The following is a 16130-nucleotide window of genomic DNA, read 5'->3' on the forward strand; positions in this document are numbered from 1 at the left end:
TTTTCCAGTGGAGTTTTCAGTGGAAAATAATTTAAATCTTAAATTTAAATGTTTGCTGAATGTGTGATGCACCCTCAGCAGATTTTAGGCAGATGACAAATATTGATCCAGGCGAGTCCTGAGCTGACTCTGTATTCTCTCTGCTGCCTGTCAGTTAATTAAGCTGTAGACCGAGTCGATGTCCCGCAACGCATTTTCGAATTTGCACAATTTCCATCGTCTCAACAGTTTCACCTCGGGCGCGCGTGTGTGCTTAATATTAAATTGCATGGTTTTGGACAAACAGTCGCAGCGTTTTTGCATAATAGTTTTAATCTGTCTTTGTCTTCCGCGACTTATGTACTCATTTACACTCACAGTTAAATATTTGACGCCCCTCCTTCCAGCCATGGGTCACCTTGTTTGACATGAAACCCAAAACCTCACAGCACCTGATGCGCACTCAGCATATCCTGCGAGCTGAACTTGTAAATAAGGATAATCTATATGATAAATTACATGTTCAAGATTATAGCTTTCCATTTTTCTTAATTTCACTCTTTGAGTTGAAGTTGCATTCAAATGCCTGTGAGGTGCTTTTAATGACTGCTTTTGCAGATCATTTTATGCACATCTGACCTGGCTGTAGACACACAAAAAGTAAGTTAGACAGGCCTGTTTTCTAACAATGTTCAGCTGGCTTCTGTGTAAAGGCCTGAATCCCATCATACCTGTTCTCTCACATGATGTGGCCTCAAGCAGAGACACTGACCGGCAGACTTGCAAGTGCAAGATAAAGGACTGGACTTGCAAGTATTTGTTTGCTGCCTGTCAAACTACCAAGAAGGTCACACGCACTGTGGCCAAACTTGACTTTGAAAACGAGGGCGTTGAAAACCATTAATGTTTGATTCCAGTCGTTCTCCTTCGGTGAGGACAATGTGAGTCAGTGAGCGTTTACCTGCAAACATGTACTTGTATTTGCACAGAGCCTTGTGTTTGCCATATGTAAAGGATGTCTTAATAGCGAAGCCACATCATAGCTGCGATGGGTGGAAAGCCTTTTAATGTCCGTATCATTCAGTGTCTGGAGGGTGCATGTCGCTTTGAGCTGTTTCCCTAAGCTGGGTGGGTCTGAGGAGGACCAGGATCACACCTCAGGCTGGAGGATCTGAGCGGCGCTGGGGGGAAAAAAACAAACTGTAAATTGATTGCGACAACATATAATGAGAGCACACTGTATGTGAAGCGAGGGAACATTTCAGAAAGGGATTAAAAAACCAACAAGGGGATTTTGTTTGTTTTAATAATTTTCTTTGTGTGTGTCACCGAGTTGACTAGTCCTGTGGTTGTTCAACATTTTAGTATCTGCTGTCACGAGCAGTCACAAGGTATCGCCTTACACAAGTAATGATATGAAGTTTCTGGCGGTTGCTGACATGTATCAGCCTCATGTCACATCAGGGGTTATTCAGTGTAACTGAACACAGGAGCCTTGTGCCCTGCAGCCATGGGCCTATAGGTCATGCTCTACTTGGAGCACAGAGAACCTGAATATCAGCATATTTCTGGACAGGCTTTTAGTGGAAGACTATGTACTGGCAATCTACTTGTCAGGTCAGAAACGTACGTGAGTGTAACCGCCATGAATGTACGCAATGCTCAAGTTTGCCTCGAGTAAAACAGACATGTATCACCCACAGACTGTAAAAGTGCACAAACATCACTCTGAAAGTCAAGTTCTCACACTAGCAAACAGAGGTAATAAAGTATTTTGTGTAGTTCAGTTTACACTACATCCTTTGTTAATTTAAGACTCTTGCAGGAAAGAGACAAACATCCCTTTTGGGCTTTTTGAGGCTCGTCCAGCCACCGTCTCAGCTTAGAGTCAAATTCATGACCAAAGAATATTCATCACAGACAGGAATATCCTTATCTTCTTTTAATCACACTGGTGTTTAGTAGAACAGGCCTTGCTTGTTCGGAAACGGGTGTATTTTTATTTTATGTATTTGTTTTTTTGTTGTTTTTTTTCTCCCCTTCACAACCTGATATCAGCATTTTTACAGAGACCAGTTTCCTCGATCCAGCCATGGAAACGCCTTGTGATAACTGTTTACGCGCAGAACTGGCATGCTACTTGTGAAACAGTTAATGTTTTCTTCTTTATTTGCACCATATGGCTGTCAAATGCTAGAGAGAAACCCACCACCGTACGCTCAGCAACGACACAGTAAATATTCACACACACACACACACACACACACATTGTGGTGAGCGGATGATAATCTCACAGGAGATGACTGGTGAGCAATTTTATGATTTACTATGAAGCATGGCAGCCTGCTGTCTGATTTTCTTTCTATATTTCAATATTATCGAACACATTTAATCAATTTAGCAAAGCTATCAAGGGCCTTTGTACTATTATTATATCTCTAAAATCATTTGGCAAATTTGATTTACACCACAGAGTGTCATGCTTCGTAGCTTACAAGTCATTTATAGCGATTTAGTGACAAGTCACAGTCAGCTGCAGAGCCGTATTTTGCTCACTTTCAGGCTGATAATCTAAGATTTACGATAAGAAACGAGACTGCTATAGATTAAATGGTGATAAGATAATGAAACACACAGGCCTGGCCTTACACAACGCACACTGTTGCAGCTTTCCTTGGCAATCACAGCCGAGAAAAAGGGATCGGCTAAGCGAGGCCGCTTGTTGTTTGAATTTTTGATTGCAACCATCTGCAACGTCGCTAGTGTCATTTATTTTCAGTGACAGCGTGAATCTTATCCGTCTTTCCCTGTGGGGTTTACACATGTGTGATTGTGTGTGTGTGTGTCTGTGTTTTCAGCTCAGCAAATGGAAAAGGGAGGACAAAGAAAGAGAGACAGGTCTGAACCCATACGGTGTGGTCGACTGTCATATGAGTGCCCCTGGCCTTTCTTTGCCTGCACCAGCAGAACAGAGTGTGCAGCATGTATTAAAATGTTGTGTAAGGTCAGGGCTTAAACAGAAAATCTAGTTTCACGTCTTTCAGTCAGGACACACAGCACTTCTTAAGAATTAGCGAAATGGCATTTTTCCTTGATTCTATTTAACTATAGGGCAGAGCCAAACTTGTCAAACCATGTTGAACTTCTTTCTTTGCCTTCACCGCAGGCACAATGGAACAACAAAAAGAGAGTCATCACTGACACACAAGGGTACATGAGGATAGAGACAATGAAAAGGTATTAGAGGGATTCCTCTCCGGGCAATTAAAGTTTAAGGACATAGCAAGAAGAGCCAACATTGCAATTACAGTCACTTTGGCTAGTTTTACCTACTGAGCTTGTTCTCGCTGGCCGCTAATGTGAGAAACGAAGACGAGGACACCACATTGACAGTGTCATGTGCATATTTCTGAGTGATAATTACAATGCGACTGCGAACCAGCTGCACAGCAAACATTTGACTATTTGGAATTAAAACATTTCCCTGCTCCAAAGCGAGACAAGTCCTCTCGCCTTTGACAACATTGTTTCATCATTAAGCACTTTTGTGGCTGGGCGTTTGAATATTTTTCAGCCTTTTTTTTTACACAAATGGAAATATTAGTGAAAGAGGCCCATTGTCTTCAGCTGTGCCTCCCATCTGGTACATATTGTGCAGTGGCGATGTGCATGCAGCGGCAGCAGGCAGCAGCAGTGGAGTGACTAACTGACTCTCTCCTCATCAAACTGATAGGGGGTGCTCTAAGGCTGCCTGACTCAACTCAGCACTTGATAAGGGAGAGAGTCACAGGGCGACTGCAGCTCTGTGTCTATGTGTGTGTGTGTGTGTGTGTGTGTGAGAGAGAGAGAGAGAGAGAAAGACAGAGAGATACTAAGAGAGAGAGAGAAATATAAAATATGTGTGGTATCATTTTAGACAGCTGGGTTTCATTGCTATCATCACGCTTTCTCAACAATGGCATGTTTGACAGTGCGCCTGCCATGCTCTTTTACCTATCAAGCATGTTCCTCTCACATAGGAGTTTATACAGAGGAATTAGACACTCTCTGTCACAATGATAGGCTACATTTGAGGGTTATTTTTTCCCCCTTTTGTGTGTGTGTGTGTGTGTTTCCATTAGTGTGTTTGTGTCCGTGGTTGATTTTTCTTTTCTTTCTTTTTTTCTTCCTTTTTTTTTTTGCCGCAAGCGTTCCATGTTCCGTTCCTTATTGCACATGTGTTTTTCTCACACAGGTGAGCCTCGGGACAGATGAGTGCACGGGTTTCAGAGAGTGGGTGTGGTTTTTAGAAGCTGTCCGACTGATATTCCAGTGGCATAGTGACAGTGCCAACGCCTGCTAATTTACTGCCTTCTGGCCCCAGGCAATGTTAGTCATCCATAGGTTAACAAACAGGCCCTAGTCTACTCGTCTCTGTCTCTGACAGGGGGAAAGTCAAGTTCAAATGCCCAGGTGTCTGTCAGTGTGTGGACTTGATCTTGTCTCTTTCTCATTTACAACACATGATGATCTAGGTCCCATGCCACCTGTCTTGATTTCAGTGTCAGAAATGAGAGCGTGCTGTGTTTTTTTTTAAGTCGATGCGTCTCCTGCATGAGCCTACTTACATGCTCTGCACATATTCACCCATGCATGCATGCACACACCTACATGGCCTGTCTGCACACTCTGGAACATTACTTTGTGTGATTTACTGTCACATGCTGTGGACTGCAGGTAAATATGTGTTTGTGTTCCTTCTTTGCAGCCAAAGATTATGAGATGGAAATTATTTGGCAGGCGCCCAGGAACCCATCACCATTTAGAGAAAAGATATTTGGCATCAGATCATCACTTCAGGGTGAAATGAGTGGACGTGAATGTCAGGGTGTGTGAGTCGATACTGTATAGAGAGCAGAAGGTGGGAATGGGGCATGTTGTGTAGGAGGGTTCATTTATGGCTGCAAAGGAAATATTTCTAATTTTACATTTTCTGAAAAAAAAAAAAAAGCCAGTGTTTCACAGTTACGATTTGAAGCCACGGCTTTCTGCCATTTTGAGATGGGCGATAAGAGAGTTTAGGAGACTCTCTCTCCGCTGATAAGACACCAAAAAACATGCGCACACAAAACCAGCGCCCACCCTCTTTTGTCTAATCTTTGCAATTATTTGGGTGTCATGTTTGCAGAAAGGGAGCTGAGAGGCGACGAGAAAAAGAAGGTGGGGTGGGTGGGTAGTGGCGGCAGATTGCTAGAGGTGGAGGAGCAGCAGCAGAGACAGGCAGATGCTGCTACACTCCTCTCCCCGCTATCAACATCTCTCTCCTGGGTACGTCTCACTCAGACGGCCCTTTATCCTCTGGAGTTTCGAGTTTCCTCTGGGCTGTTTAGAAGAGGACACATTTTCATACTGGTACATGAGGGTGGTGTTAAAAAAAAAAAAAGGAAGGTCGTCCATTAGGGATTTACGTTAAGCTGAGGGAGTCAGTCACCGCCATAGGGGAGGAGGGAGGGTAGAATGTGTAATGGTTATTAATGACCGTGTCAGATCTGTGAAGAATGAGATTTACTCTCTTAACAGGACCCTGGGTTTGGCTTTATAGATTTTCTGTCTGTGGAGAATAGAGTGCACATACTCACCTGTGTGCTGCTATATTCACACACACACACACACTTAGACATCTTATTGTGTTTTTTTTTCTCTGTCCTATTCAGTGATACACGCAAACATGAAAAGACACACACACACAGACCCACATTGGTGGATGTGGCCTCCGTTTTGCTTCACTTTGTTCTGCACAAGCTGGGGCTCCCACGTGGTTATGGCAGCAGTCTAACTATGACAGCTCAGTGCAGCGAGGGCCTTCACCGGAAACCCAGCCTGCACTCTAAGATGAATAACTTCCTGGCCACACACCATCACACAGGCTGATACACACACACACACACACACACACACATTGACACACATATACATATACACTATATGTGCCGGGTCCCACCTACGCAGATCTCTCGTAGATAAGATGCACAGGTGTTTGTCTAGGCGAAGCAGGTTTACAGCAGATTTGTTTTATTCCATGAAAGCGAGACAGTTTAGAACGCAATGATCATCTCTTGTGGTAGGGAGAGGTGGCTTTTATCAGGTAAATTCATCTGGAATAACTAAACTAAACTTTTTTTGTCACATTGTCTTTTTCTCACGCTCTCTTTGAAAAACAAAAACAAGCACCCCTGTTTGACATCTTGTACCTCTATCCTCCCCTTTTCTGCAGCAGAGGCCAATCATGATTCAGGAGCAGGATCTCCATCACCAGAGCCATCCACTCCCAGCCCTCGGAGGGCAGGACCCGGGGAGCATGATCTGCTGACCTGCGGCCAGTGCCAGACCAACTTCCCTCTGGGTGAAATCCTGGTCTTTATTGAGCACAAGCGCCGCCTATGCCGGGGCCTCGGGGGCGGACCGGGGTCTTTCTCCAAGCCTGGGGAGAGGGACGGGATCACGGGCATTCCCAGTTCTCCCAGGATCAGGTCACTGCAGCTGGGTAGAGGGTCCATTCCAGTGGAGGTGGGCATCCAGGTGACCCCTGGTGGAGAAGAGGATGCGGAGAGGAGGCTGACGCCGGCCAGGGGAATCTGCCCCAAACAGGAAAGAGGAGGTACGTAGACCGAAACTCATTGTAGGTGGCTGCAGTTACAAGACGCAGTAAGCAGCTCAGCTGTAAACACAGTCTGGAGGGAGCTTTCAGCATGTCAGTATCTATGCTCATGTCTTAAATACACACACACACACATACAGACATCTCTCACCTGTCCGAGACAGATAGCTCTCTTTAAAGAATCCCAGCTGCTTGTTATTTTGACAGTGGCCTTCAGGAGGGATTAATGTAGCCTGGGATGATTTCATAAGAGTGAGTGAGAGCTGCACTGTGTGTCTCTTCTGCTCTGTTCTAAGTAAAACATCACACACATGTACACACAAAATCACACACACCAAACAAACACACACTGGCAGGCCTGAAGGACTTCTTCAGCTGAAACCAATTTTGAAAGGCGAGGAAGAAGGTGATAGGAGCCACCCCCAGTGTGTGTGTGTGTGTGTGTGTGTGTGTGTGTGTGTGTGCGTGTGTGTGCGTGTGTATTTTCTTTTTCCTTTTTTCCCCTCTTGTGTGAGTGCGTATCACGTGTCTGAGCGTTTGTAAAGAAATCCTGCAGCATATAAAAAAAAGGTTAAAAAAAAGCTGATTAAAATTCATCTGTGTTCATGGTGAGGAGAAGAGGATTAATAAAGTAGCAAGGCCGTTCATCTGGCTGTGGGGTGCGCGGGGGGGGGAGTGTGTGTGTGTGTGGGGTGGTTGGTTTAGAGACTGCCAGCGCTGCAGGGAAACCAGTTCAAAGTTATCAGAGGAGACAGTCACCATCACACCCAAGAGCTGGGAAGACTATCCAGGATTACACAGACTCCCGCAGACTAAGATGGTCCTGGCAGAAGAAGGGAGACAAGTTGTAAAAGTTAGCAGCTAAACTCAGATATGAAACCGGATACAGAATACTAACTGTTATGTCATTTCATAAAGTGGAGACGTTTATTTTATGCTACATGCATCACATAAAATTAAACCGTAAGAGTCACATAGCACAGTGTTGTTGGTATTTTGGTGATGCATACATCCACAAATAATTAAGTGGTTATACAGGTCTATAACAGCAGGTGTAGAGAAGAAGAATCAGTGTTAAAAAAAGGTGTGAATTTAGACTTGAAGAAGATGCCATGACAACAGGCTCTGGGCTCTTTGGGTTCACAGCAGGTGCATGTTTTTTAATTTACTACATCCGAGACGTCAAAATCTCAAAGGTGTGTTGTTGTTTTTTTTAAACCCAACATGATCTGATTCAGTCATTTTTAAGATATAGCCAGTCTGTAAGATATTGCAAAACATTTTGGTAAAAAAAAAGAAGAATTATCGTAATAATAATAATAATACTAGTAATAAAGTCCAGGGACACAGTCATCAATTGGCACGTTCGGTTCGTTCTGAAATGAAAGTCGGTGTAGACATCCTGTGTCACTGCTGCAGGAATCAGCAGTTTCTGCGTGTGGCCAGCAGCTGTGTGTGGTCACAATCTTCTGCAGTGGGAAAAAAAAATGTTGCTGAGGGAGATCACAAACAATATGTGACAGCGCGGTTGTGGAAGTCACTGCTAATTAAAAAAATAAAGACCATTGCGTTACTTTGTGCAGACATTTTCCCAGGAGAAAACATATGGACTGCAACAGTGAGCGTTTCACATTTCATTTTAGACAGAGACTTTTCTTTTAACTGCTGTAGATTTCTCTTTTTTTTTTTGTTGGAAATCAAGAGAGTTAAAGGCTCTTTAGCAGCGTTTCCACCTAGGAGCCGACAGACAGACGGAGAGACAGACAGACTTATCACTGAGTGAACAGGACATGAAAACACTCAAAGCCAAATTAAAGAGAAGAGGAGAGCTTTGTTCAACACATTAGATTGCCACTCAAGGCAGTCTCAAGTTCCAACCAAATTAGATTACATTATTATGTCTAATTAAGTCCAGTGTGTTCGCAACACACACACACACACACACACACACACACACTCACACAGCTTCTTGCATGTGGTATTGAGAACTTTGCAGCCAAAGCACACATAAACATTAATAAGAAAGACACAACATAATGAGCATGTGTGTCAAATTTACACACACAGGCACTCGTATATGCACATGCACACTTGATGCATGTTTGCACTGTATGTATAACATTTGCCCGCTCCTCTCCTTCTACTTCACCTGGCCGTGTTTCATAACATCCTGTCTGGCCTCTTTGTCTGTCATCCTGCTTGCTTAAAATGCAAACATGCTGCAAGGCTAGCAGATTCAGCCCAAAAGGTGTGAACACACACACGCACACACACGCGCACACACGTACATGCTATCGCACACATGGCGTAGATGAAAAATGGCCCTTCTGCTCCCAGTTTTTTTTTTTTTTTTTTCCCTGAGTTTCTCTTGCTGATGCATGCACTCTGTATGTGTGGACTATTTTAATATGTGTGTGTGTGCTTTGTATGGATTTGTGACTGTGTGTGTGTGTGTGCATGTGTGTGTTTGTGGTGTCTGTGAAGAATGATGCGTGTCACCAGGCAAGCAAAGGGGTTGTCACTAGGGGAGCGTTACCATGCTAAGACGACCCTGGCCCTGCTTTGAACTCCTCCCAGGACGGCTGCCGGGCCCCCTCGGAGCACTTTACGACATCGAGTACATAAGGGCGAAGTCACATCATGACAACCTCTCCCTCACACTGTCTGTCTCTTTCCTCTCTCACAGACAAACACCATGTGTAAAGAGATCACACGGTAAATATTTCATGAGATGATGTGAACGACAGCAACATCCTCAAACATATCTGTGTGTGTGTGTGAGTGTGTGTGTGCGTGCGCTTTTCTCTCCGTCCACCTCTGATCTCTTTGCTGTCATGTTTGTGGGCAGCACAGTCATTTGAATATATTAGGATGAAGATTTTGCAGCGATACCGATACCTGGCGTTCAAAGACTTTTAAATGAAATACCCGCTACTTTAAAACGGTCACACCTACATTTTTTTTTTTTGGGGCATTGTGAAAGTGTGTTAAAGTTTGCAAAAGTGACTTGAAGTGATACAAATCAGTTGTCCTTGAACTAATCGGCGTAAAGGGATTTTTTTTTTTGCCACCTTAAATAAGTATTAATGTGAATGTGGGGGGAAACCTCCAAAATACAATGACCTTTGTGCCCAAACAGCAATGACTGACACTTGTTTCACTGCGGCTGTAACTAACCGTGACATCTTCACACCTCTCTGGTTTGGATTTGAAAGTGTTTCACTCACGTCTTCTTCTCTCTGTATTTCTCCCGCCATCTTTTTTTTTTTTTTTGCCCCACCACCCAATGCTCCTTTAATCACCTGGCTTGCTCTCATTTCCATATTAAATAGGCTTTAATCATGAAAAGCAATCATGCTTTTGCATATTCATACCTTCCCCTGTACGCCGGGTTCCCTGTCTCGCTCCAGTGCCAAGCAGCCAGTAATCAGCAGGCAGGCGGCGTAATGCCATAGCCCCGGCCCATCGCATGAAAACACACACACTGCATGAGTTAGAAATAACTTCACATGCTACTTACGTATTATCTCTACTCCAAGAGAGAGAGAGAGGGAGAGAGATAGCAGAAGAGGGAAAAGGGTAGAGATAAAAAAGAAAGATGGCGAGACTGATCCCTGATTTGAGCTGTGAATATTTGTACAGAGGCTCAAGGAAAAGTCGATTTGCATAATGACTTTGTAGTTTTGCATTAATCACATTTGCATATGAAAATGCGTTAATTACTCCTGATTATTTTTTTTTTTTAAACTTGCTTCATTTGATGTCCAAGCTCTGGGGTTGTGATTAGGGGTTACATGGTGGCACTTGTGTAGGTGGGGTGTGTGTGCACTCATGCGTGTGTGTGTGTGTTTGTGCCTGCAAGTGTGTATCCTGCGTGTTCATGCATTTCTGGAGCAGTCTCTCTGTGTTTATGTGTTCTCACATGAGTGAATTGAATGCTTGCCAGGGAATTTATCTTGTGTCTGCTGTTAGGCATGTGTGCCTATTTTCATTTTTTGCATTTCCTGGTTTCTTTGAATGGTAAATATTTCCTTATTCTGCTGTTGGGGGGGAGAAAAAAAAAGGGGGAGTACATCAGTTCCACCACTGAATAACATGAATGCACGCTTGCGCACATACTTTTGGTATGAGTTTAATTTTTTCCCCCCACTTTTAAAATGCAATCTAGGAAAATGATAAAAAAAAAAAAAAGTGAGAAAGAGATGGTGTAACAGAGATGTTTAACAGCGCTGTATTCAAAGGCCTTGATTAAGTTCAACACAACAACAAAACAGTAAAGATTACAAGACTTTCTTTATAGGCAAGCCATTGCTTAGTAAAACAGCAGAGGATGATCCTTTGATTTTGATGCAGGGAAACAAGCCTGAATAGATGTTATAGTTATAAGTTTTTACATTTGTACAATGTATATGAACAACAAGAAACTAGAGTGGCCCCAATATCTGCACCTTACAGGCAGACATTGCCAGAATCCACAGAAATATTTGAATGCATTTATTAACATTAATATTTAAAATCAAAAGACACGTTTTCTAAGAATTACAACTAAGCGGTAAATCGCGAACCTGTGGGGACACGCGCACATGGAAATTATGTAATTAAATAATTTCCATATTGTGGTTATTTATTTAATTATACGATGCTGCTGTGTGAGCATTCAGGTACACATGCACGTCTCTGGGCGAGGGTGTGCACAATTACAGTACACATGCCTGTGTATGGGGCCCGCAGTGGCGTTGGCCCATAACACTGCACCTCAGACAGGACCACCCCAGGGGCCGTCTGACTCTGCCTGTGTCTGTCTGTCTGCTACGTTCTGCAGGGTCAACTAGGTCTATAAGGGTGCTGCAAAAATGGCACAGCTGCATATGCACGCAGCCGCAGCCACCTGACACACACACACACGCACGCACATTCACACATTTATACAGAAAATGGAAACACGCATGCAGGAGTACACACACCGATATGAGCCACACACACAAAACATGTGCATGCAGGAATGCATACAATGACTCCCATCTCACATTAAGGCCTGCATCTCCCACCCAACACACACACACACACACACGCATACACACACACACACACACACACACACACAGCTTAAAGGCTCCCACATGAAGGCATCAAACGCTCCACAGCCAGCTTTATGGCACTCATATGGCAGCAGATTTGATATTTTCCTACCACAGCGGGGGAATAAAACTCGCCACTAATTTGGACTGCGAGCGCCACCGCTAACTTTCAGCATGTGCCGACTGACTGTGTCTTCCAGATGTGTGGACTCCATGCTCCTTAACAGCCTTACTTAAGAGGCATTAGAAACCTCACACCCCGTCCCTGCTACGCATGGAGAGTGATGATGGCGCGCTGGTATTCAACACAAACACGCCGCTTTGCATTGAGCTCTGAGTGAAGTGCTGACGCGGGCGTCATGGCCTCGTTGCCGTGGACCGTGAGCTGCCTTGTGTCAGTGGGGGAATCTGTGAAAGTGTTTATGTTCAATGCATAAATAGCTATAATCAAGGTAATTTGACTGCGCTGGAGTTATTTCAGCTACCTCTTGCTTCTCTACACTGTTTGTGACATTTGATAATTCATGTGCTTTCATCAGGACTGAATAATATAGCACTTTTTTTTTGTCTTTTCAGAAATATAAACGTGTATGTACACTTTTAAATACAGAAACATGCAAGCCTCTACAGCAGAACCTGCTGAGCAACTTGCACACCTCTCCTCAGGACAGACATGCAGTTAAAATCCGGACGTGTCTGTGTGTGTTCAGCTATTGTGCAGGCTGCCACACAATAGTGCATAATGTATAATGTGGCCCTTTCAGGGCTAAATGGAAAGATTTTCTGACTGGAGTGTTCACTCCGGTTTTTCTGTTGAAAGGTAGCATGTTTGCCTTTGGGAGTAAAAGGGCCACCATTAGTATTTGTGGAAAGGAAAAGAGATGGCACTTGTTAGACAGTCAGAAAGGGGGTAATCCTACTTGCTTCACTGTTGTTGTTCCTTTCCCCTTATCTTATTATCTTGCTGCTCTGATTGGGTGGGATAGTGGGGAAGAAAATGAGGAGACGGTGTTTACGGCCGTATTTTTCCTTTTACAGGCTGCCTCACCGCAAGAGATATTGAAAGCCTTTCATAGTACCCTTACGATTCCCCTTATTTCATCCACTTATTTGTCTTGAGCAATTACTGCGAGAGAGAGAGAGAGAACACCAGACACAGACAAACACATGACAAACATGAGCTTCTTTTATGTCGGTTTGTCACTTCAATATAAAGCAGTGTAACAGGAACAATATCGAGTTTACAAACCACAAAGTGTCTCCAACCTTTATACTCACAAAACAACACTCACATCCACAGGAACACAATTTTTTTTTGTCCATTAAAGTTCTGTGGTGGCTGATGGGTGAGGAGATGCTGGGGGGAAAAAAACGGCAAACTTTTAAGTAGATTTTTAATCTAATTTTAAAGGTTCAGTTCACACAAAAAGACGTTTGCTCACTTACCTAATCATGCAGATAAATCCGGTTAACTTTGCCCCGGTTTTTGAGATATCTGTCTTAGTGATGTGTGTCTCTGCCGCAGCGCGCGGCAGATAAGGGGAATTTCATTTGTGGTGTTCAAACCTACAAAAGAAAAGATGACAAAGAGGAAGACATTTCTAATAACATTTATTTTCTACAGAAAAAATGGGGGTTGGGTAACACATCCTTTACCATTTCAAGAAATAAAATCACTTTACATTGAGATCTGTTTACACTTCTGATTATGAGGGACATATAATCTGGTAACACACGTCGATGCTGAATATTTCAAACACATTTTTTTCTGTGCAGGTTGAGGCAAGTACGTCTGAGTAAATAAACCAGAAGTATTTGCATTTGTAGATTTTTTTTTTAATAATTTGGGTGGACAGACCCTTTCAAAGTGAGGGATTATGATTTCCCACCATGATTAATTTATTATAAATATGTTTTTTAAGTAACTTATCGTCTCACCTACACATAAAATGAATACATGTGCTCACCCGTGTTTTTTTGTATGAACAAGGGCTTGCACTGTCATGTCCAGAGATGGCATTTCAGACAGGGGAGTTAACTGCTCAGGGTTAAGGGGCTATGCTCTCCCTGTATACTGGCGCAATTCATATTTTTATTTTTTTTCCAGAGAGCCCTCTTCTCCGTGTCTGTCTTTCCCAGAGCAGAACAGAGCAAGCCAAAATGAAATAAAGCCTAAGATGTTATCAGGGTGATTGGTGCCAGTGGAGCTTGTCTGGGCCTGTGGTCTGGCGGGGCAGCACTGGCCTGTACCAGCGCTTGCATTTGTGTGGGTGTGAGTGTGTGTTTGTGTGTGTGTGTGTGTGTGTGTCCTAAAGGCACTGGATAGATGAAAGCTTTCTTTAACCATAAGCTATGCAGGAGCCGTGCCAGGAGCAGGAAATGTATCAGCGTGATAACAGCCAGAAAGACAGAGAGAAATCGAGAAAGAGACTGAGAGAAATGAGAGGGGGGGAGAAAGAGGGAGAGAGGGAGAGGCCACAGTGAACCCACAGGGGGAGGCCTGGGGCCAAACTCAGCCCCATCACACACACTCACATGTCACTTCATAAATATGTGCTGGGTGTGTACGTTGAAAGATGAATCTATATACAGTGCATGTCTGCATTTGCATTGTGTGTGTGTGTGTGTGGAGCATTTGAGGTTACCTGAGTGAGAGAGAGAGAGAGAACAAAATTCACCTGGAGACATGACCAGAGCTATGCTTATAATGTGCCGCCGGCCGTCAAACTATCATAAAGACTCCAGAGACAAGAGCAGTAGATCAACAGATAGACACTGTACAAAAAAAACACACGGCACATAAAAGCTGAAAGAGATCGTCTCTGTGTTCTTACCGTCGCTAATTTTAGATAGAAGTTGATTTGTGGGCGATCAGCAGATAAAGATATTAAATAAAGAAATTGTTAAATGTTTTTTTTTTTTCCTTGTTTAGCGTTACCGTATGAAGGTGAAAATTGCCTGATGGGTCACATGTGATGCGATTAACCTCCACGCCCGCAGTTACTTGAAAAGTTTATGTCTGTTTGCTAATGATGAAGCTGCAGCCTGCAGGCATTCACCCTATAGCTGAGAACAAAGACTGCAAACGGTAAAAAATAATCTTTCCAAAGGTGCCGCATTTGTCCTCCCAGCACCTCTTTTTTGCCATTAACTCGTTATGTTTTTGTAAATAAACAAGTAAATAAATAAATAATGGGACAAGATTCCAGGAGGTTACTGTTTTTTTTGTTTCTAATGGATCTAGCAGAGCAGTTAAGCAGTTACGTCTGGTCTAGTTATATTTTTAACACCCTCCGCCGTTGTTGCTCCCGTTTAGTAAGCAAACACTAATTAGGTAAGTCAAAAATAGTGTCAAATGATGCAGTGCTCCGTGTGCCCTCTCCAGTCTCGCAGCCTCTGCTTTGTGTCCAAGCAGAAGGGGATTAATGCGCTGCATCCTCTCGCAACCTTAAATAGCGGGAATTAAATATTAAATGAGGGAAATTGTAGTGTAATAGTGAAATAGCTCATGCATGTTCGGGCTCTGTTTCTCAGTCACTGGAATGCCCTCTGTGCCATTTCTCAAGCATGTGAGGGGCAAGTTTTATAGCAGGCTGATTGGATTGGAAGGACTTGTGTGCAACATTCAGGGCCACAGTGGTATTTTCCTGTGGGCTGCTAGTTAAGGCTGCTTGGCTCCAATGGGCAGAGGCCAGCTGGGGAACATTACTACTGCTGAAAGAATATAGCATCCTGTCACAGAATGGTAGACTGAGATGCTCACTCTGAATATGGGCAAATGGCTGCACAACACATGCTTACAGTATGCGTGTGCACTACTGTTTGTACACGACAAGCTGTTTGTTTCACTTTTTCTTTTCCTTTTTCAGATAAACCATAGTTGCTGTACGTTCGGCCTTGGAGGGATTTATATGTATATATATATATATATATATATATATATATATAAAAAGGAGTTTGGGTTGAATGTAATTCATCAAGCATGAAACAAGCCACATTTTCATTTTCTTAAAAAAAAACAAAAACAAAACAAAACATGATAACACATTTCATGCACTCTCTGTATAAATAGATTAAGTAGACGAAAAATGTAATAAACCCACAAAGCCGAATTCGCATGTCACTCACATGTCAAAGTCAATTTCCTTTTCACTGGCAGTGAATAGGAAATTGACTTTCTGGACAAAGTGAGAGTCCCTAAGGGGTATAACTGGAGCTCATTTGGATGTAAAACCTCAAACAAACATTGTGGGAGTCCACAAACTCAGTTTCCATTTCATTGTCAAAGCTGCTTGTGTTTTTTGTCGTTTGATGCTATCACCTATCCAAACATTTGACCCTTTTTTTGTGTTGCATCGAAGGGGACGTTTTCCCTGAGAATATTTCACTCAGTGGCAGACTGTTTCTTTAAGTCAGCACCCTTACGGACACCATTG

The 16130-nt window shown here is 43.2% G+C and overlaps 1 protein-coding gene and 1 long non-coding RNA gene across 5 annotated transcripts in view; one reads left to right on the forward strand and one right to left on the reverse strand.

The window, feature by feature from the left end:
• Nucleotides 1–16130, forward strand: part of bcl11bb (BCL11 transcription factor B b) — a 29125-nt gene that overhangs the window by 2470 nt on the left and 10525 nt on the right. For 3 of the 4 annotated variants that reach the window (XM_058613558.1, XM_058613556.1, XM_058613555.1), the window contains one exon: nucleotides 6233–6616. In XM_058613558.1, the coding sequence (XP_058469541.1) occupies nucleotides 6233–6616 (384 nt within the window). The remainder of the gene's footprint in view (nucleotides 1–6232; nucleotides 6617–16130) is intronic. The other variant, XM_058613557.1, reaches the window with a different exon arrangement.
• Nucleotides 13137–16130, reverse strand: part of LOC131443700 (uncharacterized) — a 140837-nt gene continuing 137843 nt past the window's right edge. Inside the window, exon 4 of the long non-coding RNA XR_009233662.1 lies at nucleotides 13137–13260. This is a non-coding gene — a long non-coding RNA (uncharacterized LOC131443700). The remainder of the gene's footprint in view (nucleotides 13261–16130) is intronic.

Source organism: Solea solea, chromosome 17 (genome assembly GCF_958295425.1).
Source record: "Solea solea chromosome 17, fSolSol10.1, whole genome shotgun sequence".
Classification (NCBI taxonomy): domain Eukaryota; kingdom Metazoa; phylum Chordata; class Actinopteri; order Pleuronectiformes; family Soleidae; genus Solea; species Solea solea.